At 35.0% G+C, this 20,663-nt stretch overlaps 1 protein-coding gene across 9 annotated transcripts in view; it reads right to left on the reverse strand.

Moving 5' to 3' along the window:
• Window positions 1-20,663, reverse strand: part of DLG2 (discs large MAGUK scaffold protein 2) — a 1,520,398-nt gene that overhangs the window by 69,564 nt on the left and 1,430,171 nt on the right. For all 9 annotated transcript variants that reach the window (XM_031963714.1, XM_031963717.1, XM_031963716.1 and 6 more), the window contains one exon: window positions 13,158-13,334. In XM_031963714.1, coding sequence (XP_031819574.1) covers window positions 13,158-13,334 — 177 coding nt within the window. The remainder of the gene's footprint in view (window positions 1-13,157; window positions 13,335-20,663) is intronic.

Here is a 20,663-nt window from a genome sequence, read left to right on the forward strand (position 1 = left end):
ATGTGGATATATAAATGTATGTATGTATAATATTAACATTTTACCCAGATGAAATTTTCCCTAAACCAAACACAAAATAGCTGAATAGATTTTTTTTAATGTTTAAACTATTCATAAATTGATCCCCAACCACATACTTCTTTCCAAATGAGAAGTCTTTTACATTTTCTGTTGAAACACTGAGGGGCCAGGTTTCTATAGTTACACAGCTGAGCCACAGAATATATTTACCTCACTTTAGTGCACAATATTTGCTTGGATACAGTGAGACCAAATCTTTCAAAGGCAATCATTGAAATTAAAGCTTAAGAACAGTCATAATTTTGTACTTGCAGACCAAATGCTATGAAGGGAAAGGGAAAAAGCGAAGACTTAAGTCACCAGAATCTGTCAAATGGAGATAGGCTCCAAGCTTTCTCTATGTACAAGATGCTGTCCTAAGTGCTTTTCAAATGTCATCTCATTTGATACTCACAATAACCCTGGGAGGGAGGAGTTCTTATGACTCCTATTTTAAATTTGATACAACTGAGGCAGAGGTTATTACTTGTCCAGAGTCATAATTAGGAAATACCCAAAGCTAGATTTGAATTCAGGACTTCTTGACTTCAGGCCCAGAACTGTATTCATTGTACCACCTAGATGCCTCTAGATAAAATGCATGGTAATGTGCTAAATCTTGGGTTTTTGTTGTTGCTATTTGTTTATATGTTTTTTTTTTCATTTTGTTTTGGTTAGGAACTGTGATTTCATCATGTGATAAATTCTTATTGTGGACCATGGGTTCAAATTCAAAAATTTATTCTTAAAAATGCTTGTTGATTGATTCTAGCTGGAAGAGGCTACAATGCAATTCACATGATTGCATGGTTGTTTCAAAAATGAATTAAAGTAGAAAGTAACAAATTGCACACAATATTATAGGAATTCCTTCTACATACACTTGTAGAATTGACCAATGCTATATACATATGCAATTTACAGACATTTAATTCTAGCTATATATTCTTATTTACAAGATTAATGTGCCAAATTTTATATTTTCCTAATAATTCTCACCCAGTATTTACATTCTTAATAGGGCTGTACAACTTCAGGCAGATACAAAATAAACTAATATGTAAATATCTCATAACATAATAAATACCTTAGGAAGAATAAAGGATTTGGAGTCTGAAAATCTGTTTAATTTCTGTTTCTGCCACATAACATGTTAGTGATGTTGGGACAAACCACTTAACTTCCATGAGATTTCAGTTTCCTCATTTGTTAAAATGAAATTGTTGAACTAGAGAAGTTGTGATGTTGGTCCCCTCCAACTTTAAATCCCATTGTCCTGTATGTTTGACTATCTACATTATATATATAGTTGAAATCTATGTGATTTCAAAATATTTTAACTATTTTGAAAAAATCCCAATACATGGTCAAATAAAAGTAAGCTATCAATTATGAAGGTTAGGAATAAATAGGATGAAGATCTTGTTAATACCTCAAGTTTTGGCACTGCACTCAAGGTTAACAATGACATCAATGATCTTGAGTGAGCCTATATAAGGCAATAAAAATTCACGAAAATGTTAAGCTAAGATTGTTTTTTAATTTTAAAAATCTAAAAGAGTCTGGCATTTCTTGGTTGAGCTTTAAATAAGCCAAGACCAATTTTTAGTTTAAAGGGGTTATCAAATTAGCAGATCTTGAAGGTAAGAGGAAGGAAAATTGCTGCATTTTTTCAGACAACTTTCAATTAAAAAAAGACTAATAATACAGATTAGCCAAGTGTGTGATCCATCTACAATGTGGCTTTGATAAAGGTAAAGCAATTAGCAGTTGATTTAACCCAAAAAGTATGATAAATTCATTTCTGCATTAAAATTCAAATTGGCTTTATATAACTCCTCCTAAACCAGCAGTTTCTACTGCTCTATTTTAACAAGATTATTAAAGGGTTTTCTTTGGAAATTGCCATTCCATTAGGCCATAAGACCCATCATTTTCCTCCTGAATCAGGACTGCTTTTTCACCTATGTGATCACCTATGTCTTCTGTGATGGAAACTCAATGAAAGTAGGCATAAGGAGAATAATTACCTGTGAAGGAAAAAGAGATTGCAAAGAACAGTTCTTTCCTTTTACTTTGAGTTTAAAGGTGGCAGAGTGTATAAAATTGGATACAGGATTTAGACAAAATTTGGATTTAGACAGATATGAATTTGAATCCACTTAGGAGCTTGTTGACTGTGGGTAAGTTATTAAACCTCACTCTGCTTTAGTTATCTCATCTGAAAAACGGGAATATCACCTACTTCCCAGAGTTGCTCTGGGGATCAGATGATATAATAAATGTAAAGTGTTATTTATTTTGATGTGGTTATTATTATATTTAGTGATGATGAATTGCTGCTACCAGCTTCAGCAAGACAACATCACAGATAGAAGAGACACAAAGTGACCTGTGTTCGTTGGAGCTATATCTATGCAACACTAGCATGAGGAAATGTACATGAAGATTAAGGTAGAGATATCTAATCTTATGAGGTTGTGGTGAGTGATCCATGTAATGGAACATCACAACAACATGTGATGAAGAACAGAAACTTGTGGGTACCTAATCTAAAATGGAAGGAAGGATTGGCAAAATCTCTTGGTAGTACCATGAGAAAATCAATCAACAAGCATTTATTGAGTGCTTAATATATTCTGGGCACTGTGTTGTGCTGATTATAAAATGCAAACGCAAAACAGTTCCTGAAAAAATGAGCAGTTCTGATTATTAACAGGCTAGATGTATTGGAAGCACTGTCACAAAGCACTGGGAAAATGTCATTTAGCAAGAATGATGTAGGAGAGGTAAATCACTAAAAAACAGATTATGTCCCTCTAATGGTTCCAATTTGGTTTTATCTTTCACACAATGTCACAAAGACTAGACCACAAGCAGCTGATTTGGAGGCCAAAAACTGCTGTGAGATGAGCCAGTGGCCCAATTATTTGGACAGAGATGGAAATAGTATGCATGGAAATAACAATTCCTATGTCCAACTCAGTTCACCAAACATCGGTCATGGGTCTACCATGTGCTATGAATTGAGTTTATATAGATACATGACTGAAGTCCTTTTCTGGAAAAAAAACTCTGCAATATAAAAGATACATATATATATATATATGTTTACAATATAAAAGTGATATATATGTAATATAGTATATTTATTATGTGTATATAGAAATAGGTCTATATATAGATATAGATATCTATAAAAAAGTGTAATGATTAATGTAAGGAAAAGTTCCAAGAGAAGTTGATTAGGGAGAGATTACTTTCATATGTGTATAATTATGGGTCATAAAAGTCTCAAAAAAAGGAGAAAGCATTTAAGTTAGTCTTTGAAAAGACATTTTAAAAGAAATAAATGAAGGAAATTTGATTCCAGGAATGTCATCATCAAAAGCAAAGAGATGACAGAAAGCAGGGCAAGAATGGGGACACAGAGTGGTGCAGTTTGGAGTATGTGTAAAAAAAAAGAGAGAAAGAAAAGAGATGATAGTAGAAATATTTATTGGAACCAGATTGTGCAAGATCCATGATGCTTTTTTTTAACTGTTGTTGTTCAGTTGCATCTTACTCTTTGTGTGTCCCTGTTTGGAGTTTTCTTGACAAAAATATTGAAGTGATTTTCAATTTCCATCTCCAGCTTATTTTACAGAGGAGGAAACTAAGGCAAATTAAGTTAAATGATTTGTCTAGGGTCATACAACTAGAAAGTGTCTGAAGCCAGATTTGAACTCAGCAAGATGAGTCTTCCTGACTCCATTTACTTCAACTAAGTAGCTGCCCTACTAATGTTATATCAGAACTAAAAGGATAGCCCACATTGGGATCATTGCAGAAAACAGAAACTTAAATATATAGCGCTCCCTCCCCTCCTGCTCCCTCCTTCCCTTTCCCCCTCCCTGCCTCTCCCTCTCCCTCTCTCTCTCTCTCTCTCTCAATAATCCCTCCATGTTCTCTTTCTTGTAGTTATCATGACTTTTATCATTCAGTCTGTCAATCAACAAGTATTTATTTAGAGCTTACCATATGCCAAGTGCTGTGGATACAATTGAAAAGAATAAAACAATTGCTTTTTGTCAGGAGTTCATATTTTAATGGAGGGTAACCTCTTGTTTAAAAACTAGAGGTTTTAGGTATGATGAGGAACTTTTTGATAAAGATTTTAACTCAAACCAAAATATTCCAATGTAATAAAATGAGCTGGGGGAGGTTCATTGCATCCAAGGATGGCTCCAATATATCGGAAAGTATTAAAAGTCACTAGTGTGGAAGGCAGATAGGCAGCTGCTGAAAATGATAAAACTAAGAGAGTTATGACACAGCAGAAGATGTCTTCAAGACTTATTTCTTGAGGGTAGAACAAGAATCAAAGGGTATAAACTGCTGAAAAGGGGGCTCAATATAAAATATTGATTTAGAGCTAGAAGAGACTTTAAAGATCACCAAATCAAATCCTTTCATTTTACAAATGAATAGAGGAAAAACTTGTTTACAAGAAGACCTGTCTCTAAGTGAAACATGCAGCTTCAGGAAGCTATGGGTTCCCCATCACTGGAAAGCTTTAAGCTATGATGAGAACTTTCTCATTATATAATGACCATTTATTATGGTCTATTAATGAAAAAGGAATCACAGAAGATTTTTAAATAGAGGGGTATTATCATAGCACTATAAGCTCACTGATTGCAGGGTCTTGGTTGTCTTTTTTGTTTATTTGTTTAATACCTCTCTTTGTATACCCAGTGCCTGACATATAAGTGCTTAATATATGCTTCTTGACTATATTTTATACATTCCTTGGATAATGGTGTTAGCAGATTTTATAGAGGACATATTAAAGAGGAAAGGAGAGGGCAGCTTCTTTAGGAGGCTATTATCTTCTAAATAATGAACTTATAATAGAGTCTACATTAGGGTCATTGGAATGGGAGTGGGAAAGGTTATATGGTGGGGGAAGAGCAGAATGGATGCCAGAACTCTTGTGGAGGTAGAATCAGTAAGACTTGACCACTGGTCTGATATGGTAAGAGAAAGACAAAATAGCGAAATGAAATGTTGAACCTACATGGCTTAGAGAATAGTGGAGTCAAATCATGGTGAATGATGAGGGAGGAGTCAAATATGACCTATTTCTTAAGTGCTTTAAATTTCCTGACAACAACCCAAAGAAGGAGAAGTACAAGTATATACCTGTTTCAAAGACCAAAAAACCAAAACTGTCTGTAAGAAGCATAGGGAATTGCCTCAAGTCACATAACGAGGGAATTAGTTGCCCAAGTTGAGCTAGGAGTTGAATCTGTGTCTTCTGTATCCCAGTCCAGTATTCTTTCCCTTATATGTTGAAATAACCAATTCTTAAAGAAAGAAAATAATCAATATTTGGAAACTAACTTCAGTAAAAGTTAAAAAAAAAAAAGGGATCCAGCAACATTCAGCACAACATACTCAAATCTAGTCATTATCCACAAGGCCAGCCATTGGCAAGATTTTAATGGGATGAACAATGAGGGGAAAGTACATAAATCTTCTAAAACTAGAATTTATACATCTTCTTTGAATGCTGAATTATACCAGTCACCTGTTCCAACCTGTCCACAACTAAATCCTAAACAACTACCTACCACTTACTTTTTTCATTCCCCAGGACAGAAAGCTCAAGCTGTAGGGGAAAAGAACCAAATTAGGATGTGGAATGGTGAAAATAAAGCTAGGGTCAGTAGAGATGCATGTTCTTTTTGACAAGTCAAACAGTATGATCATTTAAAACTATTTCTGGGCCCTAAGGGATGCCTCAGATGAGCAAGCCTGTAGTTGTTCAACCTTGAAAAATATTTGTAGAAGACATATCATGTGTATTTTCTACCCTCAACTTGTCCTTTAGAAGATAAGAGGAAAAAAAGAAAAATCACTATGTCCATAAATTCATGTGTACTTAAAAATATCTTATCAACCTGCCATTGCTTTCAATAAATATTTATTCTAAAAAATAAGATACAATTTGAAGAGATGATGGAATTTTTAAACCAATAGATAAGACAGCATAGTCCTCAACTCTGCCTATTGAAATTTTATTCGCCCTGCCAATCCCAAATGTTAACTTCTTTAAAAAAAAACTTTTTTATATTTAACTGAAGTTAAGGAAGTTAAGGTAAAGGAAAAAAAAATTCCTTTTAAGACCTCTCCTAGAACATTTTTTATTACCTCTCTTATGTAGCTTCATTGTTTTATTTTTATCTTATAGCTATTTTGCTATTGATCACATCTTCAACCACAACTAGACTGCAAGATCCTTTGAGGAGTTACAGATCTACTGACGTGTAGAAGAAATGGGGATGAGCAAAGATGGTGGAAAGGAAATTCAGAATCAATCCTGGGTTTACAACCAAGCTTTGCTGCTTACTAAATGATCTTCAGCAAGTTACTTAACCTCTCTGGGTTTCAGTTTCCTCATATTTCTTTATATATGTGCATGTTCTCTCCCTTATTAGAATGTAAGCTTCTTAAGGCTGGAAACAGTTTCATTTTTGTCTTTTGACCACAGTGCTTAGTAGACTATCTGGAATATTGTAAGTATTTATTAAGGGTTAATTAATTAATTTGTAAAGTGAGGGTGGTGGTTTAGGTATTCTTTAAGGTTTCTTTTATTTTTTCAATTTATGATTCTATCCTATGTTGAATGGGTGTCATGGGAGAAAAATCTTGTCCTTGTAAGTAGCAAATTTGGGTGTGGACCACAACATAACATTTTCACTTTTTCTATTGTTGTTTGCTTGCATTTTGTTTTCTTTCTCGGGTTTTTTTTTTCCCTTATGGATCTGATTTTTCTTGTGCAGCAAGATAACTATAAATATGTATACATATATTGGATTTAACATATATTTTAAAATATTTAACATGTATTGGACTACCTGCCATCTAGGGGAGGGGTGGGAGGAAAAAGGGGAAAATTTGGAACAGAAAGTTTTGCAAGGGTCAGTTTTGAAAAATTACCTATGCATATGTTTTATAAATAAAAAGCTTTAATAAATTAAAAAAATTGGGTTCTAATCATCCCTCAGACCCTCCCCAAACTGTGTGGTAACTTCTTTGTCACCTAATCTCATTGTGATTTCCAATTTTAAAGTTGTTGGGAAAAGAGTGCTCTGCAGATTTTAAAGCAGCATATAATGTATGTTTAATAATATCTTTCTATCCATGGTAACAGTACAGGGCCCAATGTTCATTCCAAACATTCATATGGACTATTTGTGACTGACCTGTAGTTAGATTCTTCTGAGCTTATGTTACTCTAATCAGCCTTGGTTAAATATTTTGCACCTTGAGCCAGAAATAGTGATGCCATTTTGGTCCTCTGTGAGAGTGAAAGATACTAACCAACCATTCTTAAAAATGTTTATAGGATTGAACTAAATTGAATTGAGCTGATCCTATTGCAATGAAGGGATAGATCCCCAAAACAGATTTAGTCTGAGAAAGTCTAGTGTATTTCCATTATTTTGTTTAGAATAATTAGTTCATTTTTAGCAAAAATTCTCTCTCCTTAGAACCCTGGCCAAAATGCTAAAACAAGAAATAGGACTGAAAAATATGAGGAATATATTCTGACAACTGGAGCCTCTAGAGATTTGGAAATGGCCATGACTTAATAGGCCCAACTGTTTCCCTCTGCTTTCTTTTCTACTTCCCATCTGCTCCTTTGGGCTCAGTTCAGATATATAGTGAGGATGGGGTGGGTGTGGGTTTCTGGCATGGGACATCATTTTGCCAACAGTCTTTACTTCTCCCTGCTCTATTGGATTACTTGAGAAGTAAGGTTTCATTGCTGTGCTAATATTATTCATTATGGATCTTGCCAGTTGTGCATTATCATGTGTCCTTCCCAAGAAGACATGGATCATGGTACTGGTTATGTCAGGTCAAATGACTATTGATAATAGGGGTTAGAAAGAAAAAGTACAAGGAGAGAAGTTGTTTCTGGAGTCAGAAATCTGAGTTTTCAGTAGTACCTGTGTGACTTTGGGTACGTCATTCAACATCTCTGTGCCTCAATTTCTTAATCTGTAAAATGAGAGTGTTATTCTAGATGTTCTCTAAGTCCCCTTCAACTTTAAATGTATGATTCCACAAAGCAATGGTGTCATTATAGAGATTTATCCTTCACTGTGGTCATCAGATCCTAAAGACAGAATTAAATGATGGTCTCCCATTTGTAAATAAGATATTAACCCAGGAAGAAGGCATACATGGAAAAATCTAATGACAAATATTTTTCAAATCCCATTTAATCAATAAAACTTGAGGACTAGAAACTTAGCCAGATTCCCAGGAGAAAATTGGACCGTAATTCTTTTTTCAACTATAAATTCTGGCTTTTTCTGGTCTACTTCACCCATCATAAAACAGAAATAGATACTGAAATTTGATTTACAATTCCAAATTCATTTTCCCTGATCCAGCTTTACTGTGGCTGCTAGAAGTGGTTCTCATCCAAGAAGTCAGAGAAATGGCAAATTCAGACAGCTGGACAATGATCAGTGTAGGCAGTTGGAAAATGATTTAACTCAGAAAATTGCTGTGAACTCTTCAGAGGAAAGAGGCCCTGTGAGTGCAAAGTGTTATTCGTGGTATTGCTCGTTTGAGGGTGATTGCTCCCCAAAGAATATGCTGGAATGAAGGATAAAGCCCTATGGCTCAGAGACCCTGTCCAAATACTTCACAGAATTAAAGCATCTTAAAACTGGAAGGTATCTTAGAGATCATCTTATTCAATTCATATCTAAACAAGAACCTCTCTATAATATATGTGACAAGTAGTCATTTGGTATTTATTTGAAAATCTCCTCTGAGAGGAAATCCATTATCTCCCCAGAAATCCCATTCTACTTTTGGAGAGCTTTTTTGGAGAGATTCTTAGGAAGTCTTTCCCCATATGAATCCTAAATCTGCCTTTCTATAAATTCTAGTTCTTCCCTCTAGGATCAAGAAGAACAGGTACACTCTTGCTTTCACGCAATGATCCTTCAAATACATGAAGAAAGCTACTAAGTCCTTCTGAAATAGTCTCCCCTCCAAGCTAAGTGTTTCTAATTCCTTTATGCAATTTGTAAGTGGCAGGAAACTCAATGCCTGCCCCCATCCTGATCATCTTCCTATAATTTAATGCCTCAAAATAAACACAATATACCAGTTGGACCACATTAGGGCAGAATACAGAGGGACTTGTCTCTTCCCTGGTCTTAGATACTATGCCTTTCTTCTTGTGAAGATTACGTTAGCTTTTTTGACCACTGTATATAACATTATTCACTCATCTGGAACATTCAGCACACTAAAATTTTTCAAATAAACTGCTATCTAGCCATGTGTCTGCCATCTTGTACTTGTGAAATTAACAGTTTTTAAACACCAGTCTATGTAAATATGAAAATATACTGAAGGGAGTTTTATTATCATATCACAAAGTTATTTTTATCTGTTAGAGAACTTTACCTTTACATAAAATTTTCCATACAATATGTTCAGAAGTTAATTCCCAACACTGACTTATGTATCATCATAGCAACCTTTGTGAGGTTGGGCAAAATTTTTTTGTTACTATTTATTTCACAGATGGAGAAAAATCATGGAGAAATTAAAACTAAACTCAGAGTTATATTCTCATATCTCTTGAGCATATCTTGAGCTCTCACAGGGTCCAGAGCTGGAAGAAACCTTGGGGATCATCTATTCTAACCCCTTTTATAAATGAAGATAGTTTCTCAGAGTGTAAGAAACTTGCCCAGTAATACATGATAACAGAGTCAGGACATACATCCATGCCTTTGACACTCTTATTCCATACTTCCTTAACACAAAACCAAGGGGAAAACTTCTAGAATGATTTCCCCCATTGTATTATGTACTAGTGGGCCAAATTGACTTAACTGAACAATTCTACTAATATATATCAAATGCCTATTATGTGACATGACATTGCTAGGTGCTGGGATTTTTAAAAAAGCAAGTTCATTCTTCAAGGAAGTCACATTCCAGAGTGTTATGACCCCAGCTGTCTTTAGTTGGTACCCAATTCCTTATTCTAAGCCTATAGATATGTGAGATCCGAGTTAAATTTTTTTTTTCCTCACTGTTCTTTATGGCAAAAAGTTTATCTTGGTTTTTAGTGGGTTAGGCTAAGATACTGTATTTTTCCATCCTAGCATTTTTGACTGATTTTTGGAATGCTTGGTAGGGGGAAAATCGACAAGACCCATGGTATAATGAAATGAGGATCATGGTTTCAATTCCTGGAATGCTTTTCCTCATGCGCTTAGAGACTAACTCCCAAAAGGTAGGAGAAAACTCCAAGTGTCTGATATTCAAAGACCCACAAAAAATAGGATCAATACTCCATTCACCCTTCCTTCTTTCTCCCTGTTTCCCTTCCTTCCTCCATTTTTCATTCTGTCTTTCCTTCTCTCTCTCCTTTTTTCTCCCTTTCTCCTTTCTTCCTACTTCTCTCCTTTCCTCCTTCTTCTGTCTTTCCTTCCCTTCTTCCTTCCTCCCTCCTTCCCTTCCTTTTCTCTTCTTTCCTCTGTCCCTCCATCCCTTTTTCCCTCCCTCCCTCCTTTTTTCTTTCCTTTCTCCCTCCCTCCCTTTCCTCATCTCTTCCTCCCTCCCTCCTTCAGATCACAGTCCTTACTAATGGCTGAGTCAAGGTTAGAATATTTCCAGTCTTTTAACTCAGTACTCATTCTACACTATCATGTATTATTTCCTTCCTTCCTTCCTTCCTTCCTGAGGCATTTGGGGTTAAGTGACTTGCCCAGAGTCACACAGCTAGGAAATGTTAAGTGTCTTGAGACCAAATTTGAACTCATGTCCTCTGACTTCAGGACTTCGCCACCTAGCTGTCCCTCATGTATTGTTTCTAAAGAAAACAGAAAACAAGGCAAACAAATCTCTCTTCTCATTCTAACCCTATTCATTTGGTTAAAATAAAGATGACAAGAAGAGGTCCAGATGCCATGGCCCAGTCTTCTTTGAATGAGTTTGAAGTCTAAACTTCAGTTGGCAGTCCTGAACTGCTTGGCTACATGAAGGATCTATTTAAAGGCATTTCAGAAATCATGGTATTATGGATGGGGAAATAGCCTGGTAGCTTTCTGAAAATATATCAGTTTTGGAGAATAAGCTTATTAATTTAAACAACATCACTCCTGAATTTAATTTCTTTAGTTTTCTAGGGCATAGTCCAACAATTTCTGGTCCTTGCACAATGTAAGGATATGAAGAAAGACATTTCTTGGGAAGAAAGTTTCTTTCCTATGAATATAATTTCCAAGAAACTAAAAGGATGTCATCTGGATGTCCCCAGGAGAGGACTTGTAACTTTTGTAGTGTCTTGAACCCCTTTGTCATTCTAGTAAAATATCTGGATCCCTTTTTCAGATTAACATTTTTGTTAAATGCATAAAATACATAGGATGACAAAGGAAAAAATTAAATTAAAATAGTTATTGATTTTTAACAAAGCTCACAGAGCCTAGATTAATAATTCTTACTTTGGGAGTTTTTCCTGGCTTCTCAAATTCTTGGTCAAGATAATACTAAGGGAAGAAAAGCTTCACCCTGTTAAGAGCCCTGGCTATGACTATATAATATCAGAGATGAGAATGAAAATGAAATGGAAACTAATTTCCAGAAGTATGGTATTTTTGCAAAGCTAGCTTTGATTGACATCTTCTAGAGAAAACATCTGGGTTTCTGGTAGAATTTTAAGTTTTCTCCATCAGTGTTTAGTAACATCATATACATACACAAAATCTCAGTCTCCTAAGTAAACAACATTCCATCTTTTATCTCTGTGTCTGGAATATTCTCCCTCCTCACCTCCTTAAAATCCCTATCTTCCTTCAAAGTTCAGCTCAAGTACCATCTTCTACAAGACACCTTCCTGTATGCACCAAGTAACTAATGACTCTCCTTCCAAAATAATCTATTTTGTACTTACTTATATGTGTTTAGATTATCAACCCTGATAGAATATAATTAATCTATCTGAGAGCCTGAGTGGTTCATTTTTGGGTTCTGTCTAGCACAATGCCTGGAATAAAGTAGGTGCTTAATAAATGCATGTTAATTTATTGATTTACTAGCATGGATTACTGTGACCTTAAGTCTTCTGAAAACCATCTTCTCGAACTGTATAGTTTGCTAACACACATGGGGGTCTCATAACTGAATGTGGGGGTTGCAAAATTATGATTTATTATGAGTAAATGGGTAAAAATTTCTCAGGCAAAAAAGGGTTTGCAAGTAGAAAAAGTTTAAGAAGCTCTGATCTAAAAGATTGCCTGGTTTACTTGCTATGTCACTGATGAGCTTTTCAGGGTCCTTGGAAAATTAGTAACCTGTATATACTGACAAGTTTGTTCTGAAATACATGCATTGGAGTAAATTAAACTCCACTAAAAGGCAGACAGCAAGATAGTCTGAGAGATTGTTTATCGTTTGGAGTCTTGTCAGAATGTGAGCTCATAGTCACAAATTTTCATTAAAATCATAATATATGTAGAAAGGGAAAATTTAATTGCTGTCACCTGTCTGGGCTGGCAATTTCCTCTTGGATGAATTCTCAGATTAAATTGGTTTATTTTGGAAATTCATATTCATTCTCATTCATATTCATTCATTCTCTCTCTCTCTCTCTCTCTCTCTCTCTCTCTCTCTCTCTCTCTCTGTCTCTCTCTCTCTCTCTCTGTCTCTCTCTCTCTCTCTCCTGTCCTCGCTTTTTCTCTCTGTCTCTTTTTCTCCTGTCCTCGCTTTCTCCCTCTCTGTGTTCTTTCTCTCTTTTTATCCATTTTCCTTCCTCTCTCTGTTACTTTTTTCTTTGCTTCTTTCTCTTTTTCTTTCTCCATCTCTTTTCCTCTCACCTCTGTCTTATGGTTTCCGTCTCTGTCTCTATCTCTGTGACCCTCTGTCTTCCTAGATGTCTGTCTCATCTGTCTCTGTCTCTGTTTTTGTATCTCTGTCTCTCTTTTGATATTTCTTTATTTTTCTCTTTTATCCATTCCATAAAATCTAAAAGTCACATGCTATGAAATCAGAAGAGCAATCATTACCTCCTTTTGCTGGGGATGACACCCATCTCCTCACTGTCTCCCTCCAGAGTTACTCTTCGGGCTTGCCACCACTCATCATCAGAAGCATTGATAACATGAAGAATGTCACCATATTTAAAGCTGAGTCCTTGACTTGGGAGTCCACTATCTTTGCTCTTGTCATAATCAAACATGGCTCTGGAGAGAAAAAGAAAGAAAATGTTTAAAAAGACTGGTAATAATTATGGCTAGAAAGCATTCTGTAAACATATTTTCACTTGATTCTCAAAATACTCCTAACAAGGTACTTATAGTAAATACAATCATTCCACTTTATAGATAGGTTAGCTGATATTAAGAATTGGAAGTAACAGCCTATGTCTGAGCTGTTACTGAGCTATGTCCACCAGAGAGTAGATCTTTTGAGCCAAAACCCAGTGTTCCTCTCGCTGATATTATTCACTTATTTCAATCATATCTGAATCTTCATGATCTCATTTGATATTTTCTTGGCAAAGATACCTGAGTGGTTTGCTATTTCCTTCTCCAGTTCATTTGACAAATAAGGAAACTGAGGCAAATAAGCTTACATGTCTTGCCCAGGGTCACTCAGCTAGTGAGTGTCTGAGGCCAGATTTGAATTTAGAATGGGTCTTCCTGAATCCAGGCCTGGTACTCTATCCACTTTGATACCAATTCATCTGATTGGTCGATATTTAACAATATAAATAAATAATATAATATTGCTATTACTCACACTCTGTGCCTACATTCTAGCTATCTCCTCCCTGATATGGCCCCTGTTTATGGAACACTCTTCTTGGTGGAACATAATTAGAGGAGAATAGTTTAAGTGGAGGAAGACTTTATAATCTATTTAGAACCTATTTTGGATTGCTTAATGCTTCAAAAGGAAGAGGGAGAGCAGGGAGATTAGGATAGTATTTGGAATTCAAAACTTTAAAAAAACAACAACAAATGTTATACATTACATATAATTGGGGAGGAAAAATATCATTTTTTGTAACGAATATAAGAACATAGGAGATAATCCACAGTGCTACCCAAAGAATACCCCTATGCAAAAATGGCTAGAATTAAAAGGGTTTGCATTTACTGTGCTTTCTGGTTGCCATATTCTTTTGCTGTATTTTATGTAACTCAGAACATAAGGTGACAAAAATCAGAAAGAGTTTTGGAGATCATTTGGGTAAATTACCTTATTTTATACATGAAAAAATTGGATTTGAATCCCAGGAGTGCTACTTATGGTGAATCACTTATATTCTATGAATCAATTATAGTACCTGTGAAATCAAGGGGTTTGGCATAATCATAAATTCTTAACATAGCAAAAATGAAGTAGGTTTATTTTTTGATAACTATATTTTCAATATAATTGGTTTTCTTTGAAATCTGATATATGTTTTTTATGCATTTCAAAATATGATTCTAAGAAGCAGTTCACAAGCTTCAACAGATTGCCAAAAGAGTTCATAACATCATAAAAAAGGTGAAGAACGTCTGGGCTGGATAATCTGTAAGGTTCTTTTCTAAATATTACTATTCTAAAAACCTGAAGCCCAGAGAAGAAAAGGAACTATGATCCTATGAAATACAGAACATTAACTTTTATCACTGGAAAGAACATCAGAACCTAGCCAAACCACCATTAGATAAAATATGAATCACCTCTACAGTATTTCAGAGGAGTGGTCATCTGGCCAAAACTGATCAGGACCTTAATATCTAAAAAGGCACTCTAATTTTGGCTAGCTTGAATTATTAGGAAGTTCCTTCCTGTATTTATGACAAATCTATTTACTTGAATGTTTTACCCATTGGTTCACATTCTGCTCTTTGGAATCAAGCAGAAAAACATCCCCTTTTCACATGATTCTAATGTAAGTTCCTTGAGGGTAAGATTTGAGCCATTTGTAATCCTTATAAGCAAAGCATAAAACCATGATCATAGCAGTCAATAAATAAATATTTTTGAATTAATTAAACTCACAATCTTTAAAATACTTCAAAACAACTATGATGTTACTTCTAAGTCTTCTCTTCTCAAGGCTAAATATTCGAATTCTTTTGACTGAATTTCATGGCATGGCTGTAAGTCTTCCTTTCTATTCTGATTGTCTTCAAGTGGATGTGTTCAGACTTGTCAATTTATTAGTTCATTCAATCAGGCCCATCATTAGTCCACCACATGCTCAAAATGATGAGTTTGTGTTTGCCATTTTTATGCTGATAGAATAACTAGAATCTGGAATCCACTAAGTTTCTGGCTTCCTAGTGGGCCATTTATGCTCTCCCAGAATCATACATACAAAAATAATCCCTGGCCTCTCTCTCAAGAGGGAGCTTTCACTACTTTGTTCTAATTTGACTCATTCATTATTGCCAAACCTCTCTGCATGCGATTTCCCTGGATTTGTAGAATATATTTTACCCTGAAACACTGAAGACTAAGTATTTTTTAAAAATTAAATATCTGTCACAATTGTTGTCATGGTAACAAGAAAGAGCTGATGGCAGCTTCTTTACAGCTAAAAATAACTGTAGAAAAAATTAATATGCTTGGAACAAAATTCTTTCAGTCATACACTCTATCCAAGAATGAAAGGACATGATGGGAAGTAATGTTGCATCAATTAATCAACAAGTAATTATTAAATACCTACCATATACCAAGGCCTGTGATAAACACTCAAGACACAAAGAAAGGTTAAAAAAAATTCCTTTCTTAAAGGAGCTCACATGCTAATTAAAGAAGCAACATTCCCAGAGATGTCACCATACCATGGTTAATTTTATTTATTTATGGTTGCATTTTTCACTAGGGGTTCTTTGACAGATAAGACATAGTTATTGTTATTGGAAGAATGATATTTTGTATTTATAAGATATAAATAATTCCAGAAGGAAGATATAGAATATCAGAAGAAACTTTAGAAATTACTTGGCTCAACCCAAAAACTGAAGGTGAGGTAAAAGCAGTAATCCAAGGTCACATAGGAAATGATCATCTGCACAGAGGTATAACCATACCATGGTTAATTTGATTTATTTATGATTTCATTTTTTCCACTAGGAATTCTTTGGCAGATAAGAATTATAGTTGTTGGAATTGGAAGAATGATAAATTGTATTTCTCTTCCCTATTTGTTCATGTACTTATTAACTCTACATATTTTTGTATGCACACACTACATATGATACACCATACTAGGTGCAAAACCCAAAGAACAGAGGTGACGATTAATTAATGCTTTTATACCCATCCTTTCATTCAATTTTCACAACTGTGCAATGAGGTAGAAGTCTTCATTTAAAAAAAATCAGACATCTGATTTCTTTAGAGAGCTCCAGTGAACAACTTCTTCCTCTAATACTTGTTGGCACTTTTCTCTACAATTTGAAATCTTTGCTATAGCTCTTGTAAATGCAGTTGCTTCCCTACAAATTCATGCAACACAGAGATTCCAGTGTTTTTCCACCTCAAAGAGAAGATGAACTTCTCTGGATTAAAGAGATCAAAGAGATGGAATTGGAGAATACATCAAACATGAAGTCTTCCATGTTTATTTTGACAAAAATTCAGTACAAAGCTATAAGATTGTAAAGTAACCCTCACTGGCTACAGCCAGAATGGGGTAAATGCATTCTATGGAAGATGGCTTGCTGGTAAAATTATTATATTTGCATACGTAAATGATACCATGAAGGTAACACTAGGTCTGGAGTCAGGAAGAGCTCAAATTCAGCCTAGTACACTTATTAATTGTGTGAGCCCGGGCAAATCACTTAAACTATCTGCCTTAGCTTTCTCATTTGCAAACTGGGAATAATAAATAGCATCTATCTCCCAGGATTGTTTTAAAGTAACATGACATAATATAGTAATATGACATAATATCTGTGGAATGCTTTGCAAACCTTAAAATACTATATAAATGATGGCTACTGTATCATATAATAGATATACTATGTTGTGATATATGAGTATAATAGATAAGAGTGCCACAACTGCCTTCCAGAGCTCAAACCTGCCTGCAGACATTTACTGGCTGTATGATCCTGGACAAGTCACTTAACCCTGACTACCTCAGTTTCCTCATCTGTAAAATAAGCTGGAGAAGGAAATGGCAAACTACTCCAGTATCTTTGCCAAGAAAGTTTCAAATGGGGTCATCAAGACTCAGACATGACTGAAAACAACTAAACAAACACTATATTATATTGTATTGTATTACATATCATATTACATTATAATCGTTACTATTATATTACCTTTTCCAACTTAATTAAAACCTTTCTGTTGACTCTATTCCATTCAAGGAGGAGGAGGATTTAGTCCCAGATACACATAACCTGGAATATTGAGAGGTTGAATTTCTGACTTAGGATCTCTCTCTCTCTCTCTCTCTCACACACACACACACACACACACACACACACACACACACACACAGCCAGTATTTGTCAGAGGAAGGACTTGAATTTACGATTAGAAGGCCAAATCTCTTAACTCTTAACCTACACTGTCTTTTAGCTTAAGCACTATTATGTTCATTTTATCAATGTTGTAGTGGAAAGAAACTTTGATTTGGAGATTGAGAATCTGGATATGACTTGGGAAACTGTGGACAAAGGCTGATTTATTTGTTTAGGTCTCAGAATGTGCATGTGCAAGATGAGAGGATTCAGTTGAATGGTCTCTAAGTCCCCTTACAATGCTAATTTCTCTGAATCACAGAAATATGTGATTTATCCAAAGCCACACAGTCAGGAAGAATACATCTGGGACAGTCCCAGATTTCTGATGAGAACAACACTTTTTTTTCTCCCATGTTCCTCATTGGTACCCAAGCCTAATATTTTGAAAATATCATACTGATATATTGAGTTCCTAATAAGAACCATTAAATAAATAAAATATTAGTGTTACAAAAGTAGTATCACTATAGATATGGTAGACCTGGATGCTGATAGGGAAGCTGAATTCAATATATAAAAAAAGGTGCTGGTGGTTGTTTTTTCAGATTTATTTCCTAAGGTGCTATGAGCCTGTAAGAGAAACAGTCAGGTGAGGAAAGAAAGTTACTAAATATCCCTACTCTTTTTCTCATTTGTCAATGACTTGGCTGTTATAACTGTGATTAAATGCCCTGATGTTATGTAAGCTTTTGTTTTATATTTATCTTGTAACTCCCCATTGTCTAGCACAGTTCTGGACACATTGGATAAACACATCAAATTAAACTCATAAGTAATGGGGATGACTATAAAATTTCATATTTGGGCTGTTTTCATGTGGTCTTAGACAATTCACTTTATTTTACAAGGAATCTAAATTGATTATGTATTTGGGAGATGGTTAATGGTAAGGAGAACTCTGGACTAGTGGCCAGAGTAGAGAGAGAAAGATAGAAAGACAGTTATTGAGTTGCTGATCCTGCTTGATGGTCAAGGAACTCTATGCTCTCTCAGAGATATTCATTTCAGCCTCATCTATCTTGTTTTTCTGTCCATTTTGCCGTATTGTCCCAAGGTATCTTCTGTTACTGTCTGTTTACTGTTAATTGTCCTTCATATGTGACTTGTGTCTTCTCCTTGGTAACTACTTTAATATATTTTAGATTTAATTTTCTGCCTATCTCAAGAATAAAAGTCCCCTGAGGACAGATAACTTTCATTTTCATCTTTATATTCCCAGGATTTAGCATCATACTTATTACACAGTAGAGACTTAATAAATACTAGCTGAATTGGATTGTTAAAAGGGGATTGTAATAATAATAATAGGAACAAGAACTATTTATTTTCATTTTGCACTTTAAGATTTGCTAAACACTTTATAAACATCATTTCATTTCCAGTGTTCTAGAAGGTAAGCTGTTATAAATTGTCACAAATTTTCAGATAAGGACATTGGGTCTCAGGAAGGTTAAGGACATGCTCAGCTGGTAGTATGGATAATGAGCACAGGGGTTGGCATCAGGAAGACCTGCGATCGTGGCCTAAGATATGGCTTAAGATACTTACCAGCTGTGTGATCCAAGGCAAGTAATTAAAAAAATTTTTTTCAGCTTTTTCAAATGTGAACTGGCAATGGAGATAATTAGTCCCTACCTCGCAGGGTTGTTGTGAGTATCAAATGAGGCAATATTTGTAAAAATCTATTGCTTAGCACAGTACCTGACACACAGTAGGTACTATATAAAAGTTATTTTCCTTACTTCCTCTTCTTTAATCCATGGCCATACAATGATTAAATATTGGAAGTAGCACAGAAGCTGAATCTATCTAGCTCTTCCTGGTTATGTCTGGCACTGATCCCTTGGACAGATGGTCTCTGAGGCCCCTTCAGTTGTTAAAATAGCTTCCCTTTCCCTATCTCCAGCAACTTCAATCCTTATATATAGTATTTAGCAGAACAAAAGACCCTTTTCCCAAGAAAGCATTTGACTGATTTCAATTATAAACCCTTCCCAGCAGAAGCTACACAGATCAGACTCATTACCTTGCAGCAGCTAATTTATTTCAAAAGCCTCAGTTTTCCTTAGCATAATGATGGAATCTCATATTCAGGGCTGCCCTAATCTAATTTTTAAAAAGCTTATAATCTGTTTTTAATTTTCTTTATGTGCTCATTTATCACATCATCTTTTATAAAGTACCGTTAACATGTTCTTCCCAAGGCATTTTCAAATGTGCCCATTTGTACAATATAATTTGAGATATACAGCATGTAATGAAACTCTGACAGGCAGCAGGGCAGGATGGATAGAAAATGAGTCTTGTAGTGAAGAAGGTCCAGATTCATGTCCTGTTTCCAATACATACTGACTGTGTGATCCTGGACAATGGTCTTGAACTGCTGGTGCACAGACAATTCTAAGACTAGAGGGAGTTTCCTCACCATAGAGTTTTTTTTTTAAAAAATCACAGATCTTCTTTTTTATAATATAAATTATATTAATAGTATAATAGTTAATGTTTACATAATGAATAGCATACATGATCTTCCTTGATTCTCATAATAACCATATGGGTTATACCCATATGTTATACCCATTTCACAGATGAAATAAACTCAGAGATATTAAATGATTTTCCTTTGTCTGCAAGTCTCATCTGTGTCAAGGCAAAATTTGAACACACAGTTTCCTAACTTCAACTCTAACACTAGGCACTCTGATAAAAGGAATCTCTAATTTAAAAGCCAAGAAAGCCTCTTTTCTTCTCTCTGACACTTGAAAGAAAAATAGAAATAGGGAGTATGAAAGTCTAAATGTTGAAAAAAATTGGCAAAAAAAGCATCAGAATCCTATGGCAGTACTCTCCAACAAGAACATGTAACAAGAAGGCAGGTATCTATTTACTCTAAGGAAGTTTTTTGTTCTGATTAAATTTGCCTTGAGAATGGGACTTGCCAGATAACCTGGGATGAGCACAACAATTCTGACACCAAAAAATCATTATACAAACGCGAGTAGTTATTATAACAAAAGTAAAACT

The sequence above is a fragment of the Sarcophilus harrisii genome, chromosome 3 (assembly GCF_902635505.1).
Source record: "Sarcophilus harrisii chromosome 3, mSarHar1.11, whole genome shotgun sequence".
Taxonomy (NCBI): Eukaryota; Metazoa; Chordata; class Mammalia; order Dasyuromorphia; family Dasyuridae; genus Sarcophilus; species Sarcophilus harrisii.